Raw genomic sequence first — 21,080 nt, forward strand, 5'->3', positions numbered from 1 at the left:
TGTCGTCTTTGGACCGGTCTTTTAAAAAGAAACTGCTTAGTCAATCACTTAACCTGGATGGCATTAAATTGACTTCCGATAATAAAGTAAAAAGCCTTGGTGTTATTTTTGACCAAGACATGTCATTTAAATCCCATATTAAACAGGTTTCTAGGATTTCCTTCTCTCACCTCCGGAACATTGCCAAATTTAGAAATATCCTGTCCAGGAGTGACGCTGAAAAGCTAGTCCTTGCATTTGTTACTTCAAGGCTGGACTATTGTAATTCGTTATTATCAGGATGTCCACAAAATGCAGTTAAAAGCCTTCAGCTGATTCAAAATGCTGCAGCAAGAGTTCTGATGAAAATTAAAAAGAGAGATCATATTTCCCCTAATTTAGCTTCCCTTCATTGGCTCCCTGTTAAATCCAGAATCCAGAATAGAATCCTGTTTGCCCACCTGAGTAAGCAAGCAGTAAACCATCCGGATCCCCTTCAGTTTGCTTATCGCTGTGGAGTTGGAGTTGAAGATGCCATCATACACCTGCTTCAACAAACCCACTGTCATCTGGACAAAGCCAGCAGCACTGTGAGGATCATGTTCTTTGATTTATCCAGTGCATTTAATACAATCCAACCTGATTTGCTTTGTCAGAAACTCCAGAAGACTCAGGTGGAGGCCTCAACAATCTCCTGGATTAAAGACTACCTGACAAACAGACCACAGTTTGTGAGACTGAAGGGTTAAGAGTCTAACCAGGTAGTCAGCAGCACAGGAGCACCACAGGGGACTACTCTCACCATTCCTTTTCACTCTGTACACCTCAGACTTCCAGTACAAGACAGACTCCTGTCATCTGCAGAAATACTCGGATGATTCTGCAGTTGTAGGGTGGATCAGAGATGGACAAGAAGCTGAGTACAGGAAGGTGGTGGACCGCTTTGTGGCATGGTGTGGAAACAATCATCTTATTTTGAACGTGACTAAAACAAAGGAGATGATTGTAGATTTTAAGAGAAACAGGAATAAGTCAAAAACTATTTCTATCATGGGAGAAGAAGTGGAGGTGGTGAAGGAGTATAAATACCTCGGTGTTCACCTGGACAACAGACTAGAGTGGAGATGCAACTGTGAAGCCATCTACAAGAAGGGACAGAGCAGACTGTACTTATTGAGGAAGCTTAGGTCCTTTGGTGTTTGCAGGAAGATGCTGCATATCTTCTATAAGTCTGTTGTGGAAAGTGTGATCTCTTCTGCCATCATCTGCTGGTGAAGGAGCATCAGAGCCAGCAACTTAAAAAAGCTCAACAAGCTGATAAAAAAGGCTGGTTCTGTTCTGGGGACTCCTCTGGAACCTCTGGAGATCATTGTGGAAAGACAGATTCTTCATCAAATGAAGAACATTATGGAGAGCCCTGAGCATCCTCTTCATGTGACTGTTCTACAACAACACAGTGTCTTCAGTGAGAGGCTTCTTCAGATCTGCTGTATGACGGAGCGCTACAGAAGCCATCAGCATCTACAACGGCTCTTTGAGGAAACCCTCATAATGAGCTACAACAACATTTAATTTCCCTTTGGGATTAATAAAGTATTTTTGAACTGAATTTGAATTGAATTTAAAATTCTCCTCCTCACATACAAAGCCCTTAATGATCTAGCTCCATCATACATCAGAGATCTGATTGTTCCATATGTTCCTAACAGAGCACTTCGTTCTCAGACTGCAGGTTTACTGGTGGTTCCTAGAGTCTCTAGAAGTAGAATGGGAGGCAGATATTTTAGTTATCAGGCTCCTCTCCTGTGAAACCAGCTCCCAGTTTTAGTTCGTGAGGCAGACACCCTGTCTACTTTTAAGGCTAGGCTTAAAACTTTCCTTTTTGCTAAAGCTTATAGTTAGAGTGGCTTAGGTTATCCTGAGCTATCTTCCTTATTTTTTTTACCTCCGTCTTCTTCCCTCCCTGTTGGATGGAGTAAGGTGGAGTCAGGTTTAGCCTAAACCGGCTCAGTTATGGTTGAGGTGCAAACACACCCTCCATTTCTGCTACCTGTATGACCCCCTCTCTTTTCCAATGGTTATAATCAATCTGACAGAGAGAGGTATCCCAATCGTTGTGGTGTTTAGTATAACAATGGCCATCAGTGGGCTCTAGATGGACAAACTGTCTACTTTTAAGGCTAGGCTTAAAACTTTCCTTTTTGATAAAGCTTACAGTTAGAGTGGCTTAGGTTATCCTGAGCTATCTCTGTAGTTATGCTGCTATAGGCTTAGACTGCTGGAGGCCATAATGACCACTTTCACCATCTTCGCTACATTCTCACACTACTCTCCAATTTTGCATTATTTGCTGTTATTTCAGCTTTTAACTTTGTTCTCTCTCTTTTCTCTTCCTAGAAGCTACACCTGGCCTGACTCTGTGTCTACCTGTGACACCTTTCTGGAGAGGGGCATCATCCAAGCTTCTGCTGGCAACAACTTAATGCTCACCCTCTACTGATGATCCACATGGCCCTGTCTTTCAGTGTTTAAGCCTTTCTCTCTCCTAGACATGGCAATTGACTGAGCTTTTACTGTGACTAACTCTATGTGCTCTCTTTCAGACTCTAACCTTGAAAACTGGCTCAGAGTTTATCTGTTCTTTCTTTCTAGGTGAAACCACTAAAGGAGCTACATCCATTAACATTTACTTTTCCTTCCCATAGAAAGTACTCCTGGATCAGTGCTTAGTTGTTCTCTTTGTGTTTCTGCTGTGTTCTCTCAAATGCCCAGTCGGTCGTGGCAGATGGCCGCTCACACTGAGCCTGGTTTTGCTGGAGGTTTCTTCCTGTTAAAAGGGAGTTTTTCCTCTCCACTGTCACTACATGCATGCCCAGTATGAAGGATTGCTGCAAAGTCAACGCCAGTGACTGTCCACTGTCTCTACATGCTTATCTGGGAGGAGTGAATTCTGCAAGTCACTGACTGGATGCAATCTGCTGGGTTTCCTTAGACAGAAACATTTTTATCCAATTTGAATAAATAACTGAATCTGACTGAACTGTTCAATGGTTAGGATTAATTGGAATGTATGTACCTGACTTTTGTGAAGTGCCTTGAGACGACATGTGTTGTGAATTGGCGCTATATAAATAAATTGAATTGATTTGAATTAAAGGCAAGAGAACCAAGCAACAAAAGACAAGAAACCTCACAGTGCCTTGCAAAAGAATTAACATCTCTTGAAATTTTCTGTGTTTTCTAATAATGCAATGCAATAGACCAAATGAAATTGTTCATAATTGTGAGGGGAAAAAAAATTTATTTTATTTTTTTATACTAAAATCAAAAAATGTGGCAGGAATTTGTATTTAGCTACCTTTACTGTGATACTCCCAGATAAAATGCAATGCAACCAAATGCTTTCAGAAGTTGCCTAAGTAAAAAAGAGTTCACCTGTGCATTATTTAATATCAGTATAATTTAATCTGTTCTATGTAGAGCTCAGAGATTTGTTAAAGAACATTAAAACACTGCAGGTCATGGATAATTGTGTAGAAGTTAAAGTCAGGTTATGACACAATACCCTAAGCTCTAAATATCTCATATAACACTGTTCAATAAATTATCCAAAAAATGAAATGATTTTTGGCATAACTGTAAACCTACCAAGACATGGCCATCCACCTAAAGGCCAGGCAAGACGAGCATTGACCTGTTAAGACATGTTAAGTTAAAGGGGTTTTGGAGCGATTTCCGTTTAAGTTTAGCTCCAAATTTATAAAGTCTAAATGCAAACTTTTGGTACCTGTGTAAAGATAGGAATATTTAATTATAAGTGGAACTACTATTGTAACCATTACTATGGCTGATTTACTTGTGATTAAACAAAGCAAAAATTAAATCTTTTGAGCCTCGCCAAAACATTTTTCTAAATGAACATTGCAAAACACCATGAAAATCCTTTGGAAATCCTAGTCGAAGCCCAGGTTGTATTCATCAACATCTTGACTATAACTGCAGCGAATTTCAACTGAATCAGTTGATGCATATTTGTTCCAAAAAGGTTTAAGTGGGCAATGTGCCAGGCGGAGCAGAGATTTTGGCACAATTTATCCAAATGTGCCAAAACTGTGCCGAATGTGTTTTTTCATCTCATAAAAGGGAATCTGGTCTAATAAAAGTGCTGATTTCCATTGTAGGACTCTCTCTGCATATGGCATGACATTTGGTCATGTCATTTACTCTGTATATCAATGAAATGTACAAATGTGCACAGCATACAGTCAATATAATGGACAGAAATCAAACTAAATTGTAGACTTTTATTGCCAACTGGAGGAATTTTATTGAAAAAAAAATTTATGTGAAAAACAATGTAAACAAATGTCCGAAAACAAAATTATCAATAACAACTATATAAACAAACGTGCAAAAAACAACCATAAAACAAACAATGTTAACCAATGTGCAAGAAGAATTAGCAATAAAAACTATATAAAAAAATGGTGACCACAGGTATTTCTTGCCAGCTGAAATTGTCCTTTGCGCATTCAAATTGGTATGATTGATTATGGTCCCGATGGTGCTTGCACTAAAAAACAGTTTCTACCACTTGCCACTTGTCCTCGTCATCACGAGTTGTAGAAGTAGCCTGACTCACCCGCCTTGAGAGTTGTTTCCCTCTCTTTGTTGACTTCAAAGAGCTGCTCCTTTTTCTTGGGACAGAAACTACCTTATGTTTTATGGGCCTTGAGGCACTACCTAGCTGATGGGCAGGTGGGTCATACTCCTCATTTTCTTCATCTTTGCACCATTGTCACTGCAGAAACAGAAAGATATATGCTGAAGACTAATTTTATCTAAATGACATGCTAAAAATTAAGTTGCATCTGACACTGACTTATAATAAGCTTAGGAACACAATGGTAACACTGTAATGACCCATCATGTATACTTTGTAACCATAATAGTTTGCACCTTCTCACCTTGAAGAAGAAGATAAAGCCTCAACCCAAGTAGTGGGAGGCTGGGTCCTTTCAGTGCCAGATGGTCCTTCCTCCTCTGGGCTGTAAAAATACAGCTACTGTACAGAAAAATAATAAGATAACATACAAAAGCCATGATGTAATGCTTTAACAGTAAAGTGGTATTGGTAAAGTGTCAATGATATAAAAGCTATATAACAGGCCTTCATCTACTTCCACAGACAGGCCTTGCAGCCTTTAATCGGGTTGAATCAATGAAAAATAAATCATTGTTGAAATAGTTGACATGTAATGTAATGTTGCTGGAAATAAAAAGTAACACTATAATTTACTCATGAAATGGGTCCTGAAGAAGGTCCTCATCTTCTTCCACTTCACAGTCCACGCTGCTGTCCGAAGAATCTTCTACTTCATGGTCACTGCCATGCAAAATGTTTACCAAGGCTTCCAAAGTGCACATTTTACTCTTCTGCGACATTATGATGTTTGAAGTTCAAGTAAAAACACCAAAACAACAAGCAAGCTGTGTGTATAGCAGTGCGTAAAACGAGCTGTGCATAAAGCGAACGTAATTTTATGACCTCAGATATGGACGGGATTTATGTGACTGGTGGGATTCTCTAGTTTCCATTGGTACTGAAAAAATAGGGGGTGGGGAAAAAGCATATGTGCTTCCTGTAACATTTTACCTACAGACTCAGATATGCCTGAAGGACATTTAAGTATCATCTTGTATTTAAATTGCTGCAAAACCAAAAGTTTGCTGGGTTTCCTTAGATAGAAAACGTTTTATCAAATTTGAATAAATAACTGAATCTGACTGCACTGTTCAATGGTTACGATTAATTGGAATGTATGTACCTGACTTTTGTGAAGTGGCTTGAGACGACATGTGTTGTGAATTGGCGCTATATAAATAAACTAAATTGAATTGAATTTCTGAAAGACTAGTTTCGTGAATCACTTTGTAAACATTAAAGCCTCCTCTTGCGAGGGATTTCGGGAAGAAAAATAGCATTTTTTCAAAAAATAGGCATTCCAACCGTGAGGCTTAACAGGTTAATAAGAGATGCAGCCAAGAGGCCTATAATACTCTGGAAGAGGTGGAGAGATCCATAGGCCGGAGAGATCTGATGATACAACTACTGGTCGTGCACTCCATAAATCTGGCCTTACTGGAAGAGTGACAAGGCAAAAACCATTGTGCAGAAAAGCCATATGCGACAAGTCATCTAGAGAACACAGAAGACAAATGGAATAAGGTGGTGTGATCAGAAGACACAAAAATATGGCCTTTATACAAAATGCCATGTCTTTAAAGACATAAAATGGTAATTGTGGTGAAAAGTGGTGCAACGAAGCATTATCTAATGTCAATATTCCACACAGACTACAAATAGTATGAATAAGAATTAACTGAGAGTTTTTGGATTTGGGAGTTTGGCAGCAAAAGTTTTAACAGCTCAAAATTTTTGCCACAAATTCCAGATGGCTTAGCAATTGAAAGAACTGACTAAGAATAAATAAGAATAAAATACAAATTAAGGAACTTTTCAGCAAAGAATCCTGAAATCTGGCAATTCTTGGTGATTCGTATTATTCGTGGGCAGTGTGGAATGGAGCAGTAAGAGGGACTGAATGCAAATGCAAACCACACTTTTTAGATTTTTTTTATTTTTGAAATCCTTCTATCCCTTTCCTTCCATTTTTTTGTGCACTACTATCTGCTGGTCTATCACATAAAATTCTAATAAAATATACTGAAGATCATAATTATAAATTGATAAAATGTGGAAATCTTTAAAGGGTACTACTACTTTTGACACCTTTAATCCCACCACATATTTGTTGGCTGTGAACAATTTTTTTAAGTTGTTGCATTTGATTTGTTTATGATGCCAGGCAGTAAAACAAACTTCTAATGTTCCTTACTACGTTTAACAAAGAAATTATACAGTGGTCGAGTTTCTCCAAACTGAATTTTTGACAAGATCTTTAAACCATGGCAAGTTACTCCAGAGGCATTAGTCACCTGAGAACAATTAAATAAAACCCAGAGCTGACATCTCATCTGGACTGTGTTAAGGTTTTGCCAAACAGCATGTCCATGGGCACTAATTAACTCACATGCCAATAAAAATATGCTAAACAATAATATCAAAATTTGCATTATATAGTTTGTGATGTTTGTCAATTTAAACCAGCTTTGAGAGGGTCATGCATAATCACAAAATTGTACTTACTCATTTTTTGCACCCGTTTAATATGTTCTATGTTACAGAGGAGGTTGGAACATAATCCAGTTGTCAACAGGTAACACAAAGGGTATATTATGTAGCCTGCCACTGCGCAGACCAGATGAAATGTATGTGTTGTTTAAACCTTTCAAATGCAAAATGGATATATCACTCTGATATTCACTAATAACTGGATGGGTGGTTCTTCCTAATGCTACTCTTTATTTATATGCAGTGTCATTTTTCAGAGAACAAGACCAACTTTGTTATAAAGTTGGCAAATAATACAGTTTGCCTTCTACTGGCCCAAGAAGTCAGTGTCCTTTGAACATGAAGGATATTTACACTAAAGATTTGATGGGCTTCCTGCAGACCAGGTTAAATGAAAGCACATCTCAAAGCGTTCTTTGCCACATACCTGAAGTTCTGGACTACCTTGAAACTAAACAGGAATGTTTGTTTTTCCCTGAACCCAAGCTGAAACTGCATTTAGTGATTAGCAAGTAGTCCAAAGCCACATCAGAGGGCAGAAGTTGGAAATGCAGATCATAAAGATAGATGTAAGGTGGTGGGCAAATAGATGTAGACCTGCTGAAGCAGCAACCTACTGGAAGGGTATTAAGATGCTATTACTTTTTGGAGCAAGATAATACATCTGACAATTTAGGAGCATATAAAATCAGCTGAAACATAAAAATTAAATATCCAAAAACAAGATGATAAGTAAAAACTAAATTAGAGAGATCGGCTAAGATTAGTTAACTGACTGAAACGATCTGGTTGTACTTTACACTTATATTCACTTCTTAAATCAATAATGTGGTCTATATGCTTTTAGAACAAGATTTTGTCTTGAAATTGGTCTTAAAAATCCCCAGTGTTTACTTTACTTAGGTAAAATCATCACAGAGCATGTTTATAAGAATTCTATATTAAGCTGTTTAAGGCAGTAAAGAAATGGGCAGAAAACGTAAACACAGATGTTTTCAAGTGTTTACAGTAGGTAAGTCCTGTGTTTGATGTTCAAGTTAGAGGCTAAGTTTAGAATGAATCAAAATAACTACAGTCAATAAAAGATGATGGCAAACTTTGAGAGCTGTAACTGTTTAAGGATGTGGCTTCAACATACTGTTTTCCCATTCATCTGCAGTTTGCAGACCACTCGAATTTTGTTTCATTAATTACACAAACACATTTTCTTTTACACTGGTATATACAGTGCATTCGCTTGTGTAGTGTGACAAAGGTAGTTGAATGTGAAAGCAAATTACACAACAATATTTTATTCTGCGTATCTCAGTAATACAATCAATCTACTTTTTTTTTTTAACAAAGATTTTGTATGGTCTAAGCATGTCTATACTTTAAATAAAAATTGCAAATGGTTTCAAATATTCCTGTAAACTTAACTGTTTAGGTTTCAGTTAAGCTGCAAAGATTGGAAATACCTATCAACATGAAAAACAATAGTATCCAAAGAATTAAAAAAGCATTTCAGACATTTTTCACCTCCATACTAATTGCTGATAAAATAATTTGATGTTTCATTTTTAAGATAAGAAGAATGACAAACAACAACATATGTGTACAGCAAGAATGCTGTTCATTTGAAACTGGATCATCAAAATGCTGGGTGACACACTCCTGCTACTTCGTAAGAAATCTGTTCACAGCACATAAAGTGCAGCACTGTATCCTAAGGCAAACATCACACTGTGAAAAGGCCTGAAGCCTGGCCTCTTCGCACTTTAGGAGTTGCTTTTGTTGGCATACGATGTGAGGACCGAACAGAAATTGCATCATTTTGTACACAGAATTCTTACAGATGCCAAATCTCACAATCTCAGAAACATTTCCACATTTTAGCTTTAAAGATATTTTTTTTAGCCCTTTAAAGACATAATTCAAATTAGAAAGCTTAATTGCCATGTACTGTTTTTCTTTGTTACTGTAGTCTTCAATATGTACATGCACCTACAGCAACAATGCTTAACAACAGAAGTAAAAAAAATATATGCACAGCTTGGAAATATATATAATTTTGGTAATCCTAATCGACATAGGGCAGAAAAGTTCAGTCTGATTTTACATCAGACAACCTGGTTAAAAAAGGCAATGTATCTTTCTATCCAATTTATTTAAATATCTGGTTTCACCTCTATATTTACAAATGCTGTAGACAGCCGTACAAACTGAAGCAAGTTAACAGGTATTGTGAAATAACTTAAAATAGCATGTACAGTTTAACTAAATGTATAGGAAAGCATGTAAATAATTTATACATTGTGGATAATGTGTATGTATAACATGTAACATGACGATAACATTTTGTACAGGTAAAGCCAAGAGTAGTGATAAATAACAAAATGTAAAACCAGAAATACAAAGTTTACAGGTAATGAGAATAACCACAAGGCAGTGTAAATACTTTTGCTCCATGAGAGGGTAGCATCACATACACTAGTACTAAACAGATTGAGGGATTAAGTTATTTTGTGCTTTAAAGCTGTGAAGTGATCACTTGTAAGCAACATCTCAAAAAGTTCAAGTTTCATGTGTGAGAAGTCTGACATCTTTAAAAAGCAGTCTTTGCTTCTTTGCTAGAGGTCAAGCGATTTGTCAACTTTGGGCATTATGTGATGGTGGTCTTCAGGAACCTGAAGAACTCCACAGAACTCCATGGAGCTTTTCAGAATTGTAAAGAGTGGCTGTATAACGAGGCCTCTTGATATCCACTCTCATCCTAGTCTTTCAGCTGTAGAGGGGTATCCAGCTGCTCCACTTGCAGATTCAGGCTAATGGTTGACATGCCTGACATCCTTTAAATTCTTATATCTTTTCTTAAATTAAAGTCACTGCAGTTATTAATGTAAAAGAGGAGAGTAGTGGGGAAAATAAACACCTTTGAGAAACACCTGTGTTTATGGACCGAGAGGTGGTTTTGAATTTTCCAAGCCCCAAAAGATGTATCTTTTCTGCTGAGGAGGACACAAGTAGGGTCAGATACAGAAAACTTGAAAGGTTTTGCATTAAGTTCTGGAATGACCATGTTGAAAGTTGAGCTAAATACCACAGAGTTGATCTTCAGCTAGGTGCCTGGGTGGTCAAGTTTGCAGGATTTCATCCAGCCCCTTCCTAATCATGTAATGCACTGAGCCCGTGCCCTAATCAGTGAACTAGAGAGTCTGTTAGGGGTCTAGTGCTGTTCTATTGGTATGACAATTCTATTTCCTAATAATTTAATGATGTTTAGGCAGCTGGTCTTTATAAGCTACTGATTTTTTAGGGTAGGATTTGAGCATTTTGAGCAGTAAAGAACAACTCACTGCTTCAGTGATCTGTTGACACTCTGACAACAGGTCAGGACAAAACATGAGACAGGAGGCAAATGCACCTTGGCCTGGTGCTTTCCTGATATTTTGTTTCTGGAAGAGCTGGTAGACTCGTCCTTCACAGATCTCAGGTGCAGGCTAAAGATTGTCGTAATAAATTAACTACACCTCGTAATGGGAATGACATTCTCTGTTGCTAATAGTAACATTTGAAAAAAAACAAACATATCAAGTGGTTTGGATGCACCTCAAACTATGTTTCCAATTGACCTATCTGTTACTCTTCTTGCGGTTACAGCATGCAGACTCATGCAGGGTGACACTTGATCTGTAACCCACATGCAGGTTACACTACTGCAGCACCAATCTCAGTGTTAATCAAACAGAAAGCTATGCCAGAAATAAACTCTAACCCTTAATACAACCACCATAAATAAACTGACCTTAGTACTACCAGATATAATGTATTGTTATCCTAAATTTTAATACCTACAAAACCAAGAAAATGTTTTCTATTTGAAGAGCAAACTTGAATAACTAAAGAATTGTGGCTCAATATTTTATTCAAAGATTCTAGATCAGCAGCTGATCTAGAATCTGAATCTGTAGCTAATGAATTTCTAAATAGCAGAAAATAGTCAAAAATCATAACTATATCTCTATATCAGGATATCATAATGATCTCTATGTATCATGCTCCCTGAGCTTTGGCAAGTGGCATGAACCTCTGTGCAGTTGAGATCAGTTGATTGATTGAGTCACTGACAGATTTCGACTTGTATGGTAAGCAAAGGTAGACAATTGCCAGCCCCCCTTATAATACATAATAGTAGTATGGAAATCCAACTATGACAAATATGTCTACCCTTAGGGCAACCTCCAATACAAATTATTGAGAAAATTGCATCATCTGTCCTTGGGTGAATAGTGTTTGTGGGATCTTAACTGTTGATTGTGGATTGCCCAGATTTATGAAATGTTCAGAGATAGCAGTGTGGTTTACAATGACATACCAAAAGGGTAGTGCATTGAAAAGCACTAGTAATACAAAGAGTAAAAGTCAAACATGACAAGTTGTGTTAGTACCTTTAAGAGTACAATAATCTGCAAATCTGTGCAAATTGTGAAAATCTGCTTATAGAGTGCTTTTTTATGATTAGGTAGTGAAAAAGGAAGTGCATAACTAGAGGGCCAGTTGCACTGAAATTCATGCTAGTAATCAATTTATTTTACCAGTAATGTTGGGTAAATGAAATATTTTACCTAACAAGTACTCTTTCGTATCAAGTACTCTTTTGAAAGATTTGGCAATTAGTTAAGTAATTTGACAAAACAGGTTGTACAACACATGCTCTCAAACCTTTTTTTTTTTTCCACCAGGTCACCCACTCAAATGTGAAACATAAACTGTACCCTACTTTTTCTGCATCAGAACTATTCATGCTGACATGCACCCAAATTTTCTAGCTCACCGTTTACACTAAATTTAGTAATTTATTGTTTATATCTCAGAAACTCCTTTCTTGTGATTTTTCCATAAAATAGCAAAGAAAGTCCACTTGGTGTAAACATATTTGTCTAGAGATAAGTTGTAATTGTGTCCACTGGACCAAGCTGAAGTGTTTATTCTCAAGATGAAGGAGTCTTAAAAAGTACATTAATATGAGAATAAAATATACCTCAAGGTTTGTCATACCTCAGTCCAACAGTGTGTCAATTGAAAATCCCAAAATCTTGTTCTCCATAAAATATTTCTTTAACACAGAATTGACTGACAGGTAAGGTTGTCAGATATATTATTTTCTAGTAATATAGAAGCCCACCAACTTTATAACCTTCATAAGAATGCATTAGCAGGCTTTAAACATGACTTATTTTGCATTTAAAGGCTTACTTTGTCCCCAATCTGAAGGCTTCATCTTTTCCTAATCAGTGAACTAGAATTCTAGAATCATGCTACTCAAAGTGGCCACATGTTGGGTTAGCTCTGCTACATTCATTCTGATTTTCTTTTTAAAACTTAAATTCCTCCTTTGATGGCTGAAACGGTCCAACTGCACAGCATCCAAAACTAGAAATGCTGCTGTCCAGTAACCATCATACTGTAACCAACACTATGTACATTATGAGAGAAGAGGTGGAGACAAACCTGAGCAAGGAAAAATAATATGGGGGTGCAGAATGCGTGTTACTTCTATTATTTTCTATTAAACATTCCAACCCTGTAGCCTCTGATCAGCACCAAACCAAGGCATTATGCCCAGTGATCCTTTGTGGACTTGCTCTATTCTGAAGTGTTCTGCAGCCCAGTCCTCTTTGCACCAGTCCCTCATGGTTCCCCCTGCAGGTGGTGGGCCCACTGGGGGATGGCCTTGCGTCTCTCATTCGGGCTTGGCCCGGCCGGGTTTCACGAGGAGCAACCCAGCCACAAGGCGCTCTCCGACAAGTCCCGACCCCAGGCCTGGCTCCAGGGTGGGACCGGGCGACGTCAAGTTCCTCGCTTTTGTGGTCCTCATGAAGATGTCTTGAACCGCTCTTTGTCTGACCCATCACCTAGAGCCTGTTTGCCATGGGAGACCCTACCAGGGGCATTTGAGCCCCAGGCAACATAGCCTCTAGGATCATGTGAGCACTCAAACCCCTCCACCACGTTAAGGTGGCGGTTCAAGTATTGGGTCCTCTTCAGGTTGGGGGGGAGTTCCTGCCTCAAGTGGAGGACTTCAAGTATCCTGGGGTCTTGTTCCCTAGTGAGGGAAGAATGGAGCGGGAGATCGACAGACGGATCAGTGCGGCTGCCACAGTAATGGGGCCGCTGTTTTCTGGTGAAGAGAGAGCTGAGCCGAAAAGTGAAGCTCTCTTTGGGTCATGACCGAAAGAACGAGATCCGGATACAAGTGGCTAAAATGAGCTTCCTCCATAGGGCTGGGCACTCCCTTAGAAATAGGATGAGGAGCTCGGCCATCCGGAAGGAGCTCGGAGTAGAGCCGCTGCTCCTCCACATCGAGAGGAGCCAGTTGAGGTGGCTCAGGTATCTATACCAGATACCTTCTGGACCCCTTCCTCAGGAGGTGTTCCAGGCATCTCCCACTGGGGGGAGTCCCAAGGGACGGCCCAGGACACGCTGGAGGGACCATGTCTCTTAGCTGGCCTGGGAAGGCATTGGCCTCCACCCGGGAGGAGCTGGAAGAGGTGTCTGGTGAGAGGGACGTCTGGGTGTCTCTACTGAGTCTGCTGCCCCTGCGACCCGGTCCCGGATGAAGCGGAAGACGACAACAACGACAAATTCATAAACAACAAGTCACTATAGTCCAGAAGAGGAAGGAATGTTGATTAGATTAAGTAAACTCTGACTTGTTGAGAGAAACAGTTCCTGTTTCTGTAGAAGAAACCAAGCTTTGACTTTAATTTAGACACAAGATGGTTAATGTACTCCTTGAAACAACGTTTATCATATCTGATCTCACCAAGGTACACATGAGAATTGACCATCTCAATTTCTGTCCCATTTGCCCTTTTAATTGTAGGAAACATATACGGTAGTGATTTACTTCCCGAAAACAACATTAGCATAGTTTTTTTTTCTTAATACTGGTTTGAGCAGAGTCACATGTAACTGATTAAAAGCAGATTGAAGAGATTTATGTTTGCACAAGAGAATTGGAGGAGACATTCTCTTTTGGTCCCAGCATATATGACTTTGACAAAAAAAAACACACAAAAAAAAACTATTGAAAGGCTTGTGTAGACTCATTTGATCTAAACGTACGTATACGTGCTTGGATATAGTTGTTTAAAAATGTGAGTTATTTAAAAAAAAAAACAGCACGCCGCTTATTAGATGATGCTTTTTGTGCGCCAGCTGAAGCGCTGTTTTTCCCCCACTAGCCTTACCTTTGTACGGTTTCTCCGGCACCAGGTGAAGCGGTCCGACGTGTCGCTGCTGGAAAGCGGCTCTCACTTCATAACAGCTGTGCTTATCCGCGTTGATTACATTTACTGAAAAAAACACCAACGCCAAAATCCGGACCGAGTCAAAAGAGTTCACGCGTAGGTATATTCCTCGGGACATTGCCGCATCTCACACCAGGTATCCTTGCAAATGACCAGCTGTAGCCTGACTGTAAGCTGTCTGACTGCGTTGGAAACAGATTCGCGAACGTAAAAAGCGACGACTCGTCTGAACAGCTGACAGATCTTTCCAAGTCTTACATTATTGGTTGGGATAGGAGAAAGCGCCTCAAAGACAGGGGAGGTTTGGGGTCGGACAGAGGAGTGGTGTCTTCTGAAGCCAGTCTGTCCCGCGTTTGGCAGAAGCTGACTGCATGTTGGCTATGCCTGTTTCCAAAGTACTGCGCACATTCCCCTCCCTGTTCTGTATATCCCTGCTGAACGTCAACACTAAAAAGTTAAACTGTATTAGACTTATGGAAGTTTGCACTGCATGTGTATTGGGAATTACATTTTAAACTCTGACAAATAAACTATTAAGTTATAAGAAAGGAGAAAATATTATGGGGTTATTATAATGTCAACATTAGCATTAGATTACATTTTCTTACTACTTACTGTACCGACATCACTTGCCATTGTGGTCCTTATTTATCTCAATATAAGTATGCTAAACTTGGCAAATGGCTTATTTTCAAGGATTAAAAGCAACCAGCAAATGAATGCAACATCAGATTGCATCTTTAAGCACTCCAGTTATCTGTTGTGATTATGTAGTTGATTTCAGCATTAATTTGTCCTCAAGACGCAATTAAGCCTGTGGAGTTCTGGGAATTGTTTACTTTAATATATTGTAAGCTGTCTATTTGAGATACGATGGCGCCCCCTCATGGAGAAAAAGAATCATAACATGGCTTACTTTTATGTTTGAGGATAGATAGATAGATAGATAGATAGATAGATAGATAGATAGATAGATAGATAGATAGATAGATAGATAGATAGATAGATAGATAGATAGATAGATAGATAGACAGACAGACAGACATATTATGTTCCTCGATTTATGAAGATTTCTTCTTTACACAAAGAAATTGCACTCTCCTAAACAGACGTGCAGAAGATATGTAGCATCTTGCTGCAAACAGTGAGGGATCAAAGTTATTTTCAAGAAGTGCAGTCATGTATGTCCCTTTTCTAGACAGCTTCACTGTTGTGTCTCCACTCCAGTCTTTTGTTCAGGTGAACACTGAGTTATTTATACTCCTCCATCAACTGCATCTATTTTCCCAAGATGGTAATAGCGCTTGACATAATTTGTTTCTCCTGGTATATAAAGTTAGAGTATCTCATTTGTTTTGTTCACATTCAAGATAAGATAATTATTTCCACACTATGCCACAAGTCCATGAGTTTAATGTCCTCAGCTACTTGTTCATCTCTGATACACTTGATAACTGCAGTCATCAGAGTATTTTTGTAGGTGACATGACTCTAACTTATACTTGAAGTCCTAAGTGCATAGTGTGAAAATGATTGGTGAGAGTACAGTCCCATGGTTAGACACATAACCCATCAGTCTCACAAACTGTGATCTGTTTGTCAGGTAGTCATTGATCCAGGTGACTGTTCAGGCCTGCACTTTTGTCTTGTGGAGGTTTTGAATGTTGAAGAGATGCTGTGGAATCCCACAGAGCTGTTACAACAGGCATATAGAAGTCTGTGGCTGACACCATCTGGACCTGCAGCCTTGTTCCAGTTCAGTCTCCATCTGTCTTTTCACCTGACTTCTAGAGACAGACAGGTGGGAGGGGGAAAGAAAGGGAGCACCGGCATCTCCTGATTTCCTTAAGGACGACAGTTTAGAAGCAGAAGGATTCATGACCAAGGTGTAAGATAAAACATTTGAGGTTTGACAGGAAAGCTGTGGGTCAAGAAAAGGTGGGATGTATGTTTGGCTGCAGGCAGGAGGAGAGAATGCTGAGCTCTTTTCTGAACTGAACCTATCAAAGGATGAGAATGTTTGTGGGCTTTAGGTTGTCATCTGCTTCATCCCTGACCACACATATCTTTTATTCTTCTACTGCAGCTTGTTCTCCAGCTTCTTTCTGTATCCTTTTTGCTGTTTCTAATCTTGACTTTAAGATGTTTTCGTATGCTCTTCAATAATTCCCTGTCCCCCTCCCTGAATGCTCACTTTTCTTGTTCAGCACTTCCTTTATGGTAATGGTGATCCAGAGATTGTTATCAGGGAAGCATCTCACCTTTCTGGTGCAAATGCTGTTGTCCACACAGGTTGATATAAATAAGATTGTGATTGGATTTGACAAGAGGATGTCTTGCTTTAGAGATGTATGCAACCCTAACATTTACATAAAACAAATCCAATGTTTGGTTTCCCTGGAAGAGCAGCTCTCAACCTGTTGAAACATTGGAAGTGAAGAAGAGAGTAAGGTGTGATTAAAATCACCAGTTATTGCCACAAACGCATCGGAGTGTGTCTGTATGCTTGCGACTACGGAGCGGATGACACCACGTACATTGTTGGCAACAGCTGAGGGGAGAATGTATGCAGTTGCCAAAATAACACTTGTGAACTCTCCTGATAAAGAATACTGTATAGATGAGCACTTACTGCTAATAGTTCAATGTACAGGCTGCAGAGACATCAGTCTTTTAGGGGATTGTGGTGTCACTTAGTCTCTTGTTTTCACTGTTTTTTATCCTGCCTGGTAATATTAAATGCATGTATTTATATAAGACTTGATTGCAGTTACAGAAATTACATGAGTTTATTTTCTGCACTGAAGTAAGTTTGTACACTTTCAAAGAAATAAACAATAGGTAATTTTAATGGAAGGTGTATATTTACTGTATGTTGGAATTAGAATACCAATCAAAAATCCAGTAAAACGCATAACATAAAAGTAACAATTGATTTCATTTAGTGAAATACATTTTTGATACAATAAAAACAAGACAGAATTTTGGTCCTCGCAGCTTGATTGGGTGCTCATGCGGCACACAGGTTGATCAGTTATGGATCTACAGATATATCTAGTTTCTGCTCATCACTCATTAACTCGATCTAAAATCTTATCTCATGAAGTGAGAATTATCATGGGATAGGTGAGAGACAACAAGGTCCCTCATGGAGGGAGCTTGGTAATGATCTAAAGGAATGATCTAAACACAACTTGGTTTTAAAATGAAACTCTTTGACATCAATTTCACCTATTATGTTCAGATTATGTAAAATGTTGATTGTGACCAGAACAACAGTATCCTGACATTAAAGTATAAGGATGGAAAATTATCCTCTGGGGCGGTTTTTTCTTTTAAAACTATTGAACAACTTCCCTGTAAAATGTTGAACAAGAGCCTTCTTCATTCAACCAGAACTATGTAAATGGGTCATGAATGGATCTTACAGCATTAATGTTACCCAAAACAAGGCAACAAATAATTGGCTCACCAGCAAGTACATCAGGGTCATGGAGTTACCTGGCCAGTCTCCTGATTTCATTCTTGTAGAAGCTGCAGCTTTGAGTTTCTAACAGCAGTCAAGAAAAAGTTTAGAGAGTTTCTCTAAAGAGGAGCAGGCCAAATTTCCATCTGAGATGTTTGCAAACCTGAAGACCAACTACATGAAAGGTGTTAAACATTTATTTACTAACAGGGGTTTCTCCACCATATTCAAAATCATTCATCACTTCAGGATTGAATAGTTATGCAACTCAATAACATCCACATATATTTCTGTTTTTTGAGATTTTTGCTATTTGTTCTTTTTCCATTGAAATTAAATCAACAGAATAATTCCAGAGTTCATTTCTTTTAGAAAATCGGCTAAGGAACAAACAATTATTTCCCACACTGTTGTAGGAATCTCAGCACAGAGAGAGTAAAGAATTATTTCCAAACAACAGTGTATGTTAGCAATTTCAGTCATACAACAGATTCATAATGCAACTTTAATCTTTGTATTGTTTTTTTTCTACAATTCTTCTATTTTAACCAATCCGTTTCTAAAATTATAGAAATATTTATTGTATTTAACATTTTTAATTTGCTGTTTACACCCTCATGTTTTATCACATTTTAAAACGTGACCTGTGTTTCCTCAAGCCTTTGATGTCACAGGTCTCTTTCCCAACTTTGTTTTAAGTGTAAACAGAAGACTGCTTTAGTTGCTCCACTCATCTTGTAATTTTCCATTGATCCAATTTATAGTTTTCCCAGAGGTTTTAACTTTGGTAAAGAAATGCTTTAGACAGCTAATATTTGGATGTGCCCACAGAACAGCAAACTCATACAGGGTCGTTGCAAGATGACATTCCTGTCCACTCTAGGCTCCCTTTAGTATCGTCTAACCTGTTACGATTTTACTGATTAAATTTTTTAGGTAGACCTAATTTTTTAAGATTATGTTGTGCAAAAATACAATGTCTCTATGTTGATTTAAAAATAATGACCGTAATTGTAACAATTATTATAATATCTTTATTTTTATCATTATTTTAATAATTATTTATACTAAATATTTATACTACACGATGGAGACCATATGATTTGGCCATTTTACAACAGACAAAGGCACTCTGAAAAGCTCCCTGTGATCCCTAATTTAACCTCAGACAGTGAATTATACTGCCATCAATGCACATCCACTGAGCTGTGTGCAGGTTGGTGCGTGTTTGTGTGCGTCTCTCCGCTCTGCAGGGTGTGACTGGCAGGCGTACTCCAGCAGCTGCAGCTTATTGAACCTAATCAGGAGGAGTTTAAAAGGAGCAGAAATCAAAAGGGAGATACCAGCTTGTTCGCTCTACTAGCATGGTAATCAGGCCTACATTTTGAATGCCTTTTGCTCTCTTTGATTCTGGCTCTTACCTGACTCTGTTTCTCCCCTTGGCAGAAACCAATCCATGTCTGTGCTTGGATTCCTCCACTCTGGTCTGAATGTTGCAGCAGAAATTGAGACTCATCAGACCAGGAAACGTTTTTCCAATCTTCTATTGTCCAATTTTGTTGAACCTGTGCGAATTGTAGCCTCAGTTTCCTGTTCTTAGCTGACAGGAGTGGCACCCGGTGTGGTCTTCTGCTGCTGTAGCCCATCCGCCTCAAGGTTCAACGTGTTGTACATTCAGAGATGCTCTTCTGTATGCCTTGGTTGTAACAAGTGATTATTTGAGTTACTGTTGCCTTTCTATCAGCTCGAACCAGTCTGGCCATTCTCCTCTGACATCAACAAGGCATTTGCGCCCACAGAACTGCCACTCACTGGATATTTTCTCTTGTTCAGACCATTCTCTGTAAACCCTAGAGATGGTAGCGCATGAAAATCCCAGTAGATCAGCAGTTTCTGAAATACTCAGACCAGCCTGTCTGGCACCAACAACCATGCCACGTTCAAAGTAACTTAAATCACCTTTCTTCCCCATTCTGATGCTCGGTTTGAACTACAGCAGATTGTCTTGACCATGTCTATATGTCTAAATGCATTGAGTTGCTGCCATGTAATTGGCTAATTAGAAATTTGTGTTAATTAGCAGTTGGACCGGTGTACCTAATAAAGTGGCGAGTGGTGAGTGTATATGCAATCATATTGTCAAACATAAGTAATACAATTTTCTAAATGTTTTGTGCTAACTTTTTATGTAAGTCTGTATTTTATGCATTGCTTAAGAAATTTTGTGGTAGGTAAGTGTAAATGTATGTTATCTCCCTTGGGACTACGGATGAAATCTAGCTAATATGCAAATTCCAGCCTATTTACAATGAAACATATTGCTATTGTGTTGATTACTGTGCACTGTCCTAGTAAAATAAAATAATTAAATTGAGTTAAGTAAAAACTGTTGTCCTGTAAAACTACTTATAGGATTACTTTTTTCCAAGTAGTTATTAAAGTAAATGTTACAGAGTAAATGTAAGTAATTACTACCAACCTCTGCATATATGAGGCTGTACAGGATCACCACTACTGGACAACAGCATACTGGCAAATTGCCAGGAGAGATGCATTTTTCTTACTGCTTCATCATCCTTTGGTACCATTTCAGGGTGCTGTGGATGGCATATTTTGCAATTATCCCAGAGTAAAACACATCTACATACTTCATGCGTGATAGTTCACAAAGATTGTGATGTGTCACTACACACAGCTCAGAATATATTTGTGAGATGTGGAGGCACAGGAGATATTTGACTCTATCAAACCTGCAGAAGCAATTAATTTAAACTTTGTATTGGATCAGAATCAATGGGAGAAATAAAAATGGTGTTTCCATATTTTTCTTATTTGGTTATTTGGTTTGTGGCAGATTTTTCTCTATAAATAAATGTTGATTACAATGAAAAATTAACATGTCATTTGTGCATTTGATAATGGTAAATTTACTTTTTATAAATTATACATTTTGTTCAGGATATTTTATTTATTTTAAGTTGTTTTGTATAGTTTTTTTTTTTTTAGTGGTAAAAGAAATTGTCTACACCAGAGGGCGCTAAATGTTCAAATTTTTCCTACTCAGCTTTCCCCCATAGTCATTTTGCTGTTATAATTATGGAAAAAAAGTGCAAAAGAAGGTCAGTGGGAGGGGAAAGACAAATTGTTT

At 38.4% G+C, this 21,080-nt stretch overlaps 1 protein-coding gene across 6 annotated transcripts in view; it reads right to left on the minus strand.

The window, feature by feature from the left end:
• Positions 1 to 14,845, minus strand: part of gpc5c (glypican 5c) — a 151,860-nt gene extending 137,015 nt beyond the window's left edge. For 3 of the 6 annotated variants that reach the window (XM_047369090.1, XM_047369087.1, XM_047369091.1), the window contains exon 1: positions 14,407 to 14,845. In XM_047369090.1, coding sequence (XP_047225046.1) covers positions 14,407 to 14,584 — 178 coding nt within the window. In that variant the 5' untranslated portion in view covers positions 14,585 to 14,845. The remainder of the gene's footprint in view (positions 1 to 14,406) is intronic. The other 3 variants (XM_047369088.1, XM_047369089.1, XM_047369086.1) reach the window with 3 other exon arrangements.
• Between the last annotated feature and the right edge of the window lie 6,235 nt (positions 14,846 to 21,080).

The sequence above is a fragment of the Girardinichthys multiradiatus genome, chromosome 6 (assembly GCF_021462225.1).
Source record: "Girardinichthys multiradiatus isolate DD_20200921_A chromosome 6, DD_fGirMul_XY1, whole genome shotgun sequence".
Lineage (NCBI taxonomy): Eukaryota > Metazoa > Chordata > Actinopteri > Cyprinodontiformes > Goodeidae > Girardinichthys > Girardinichthys multiradiatus.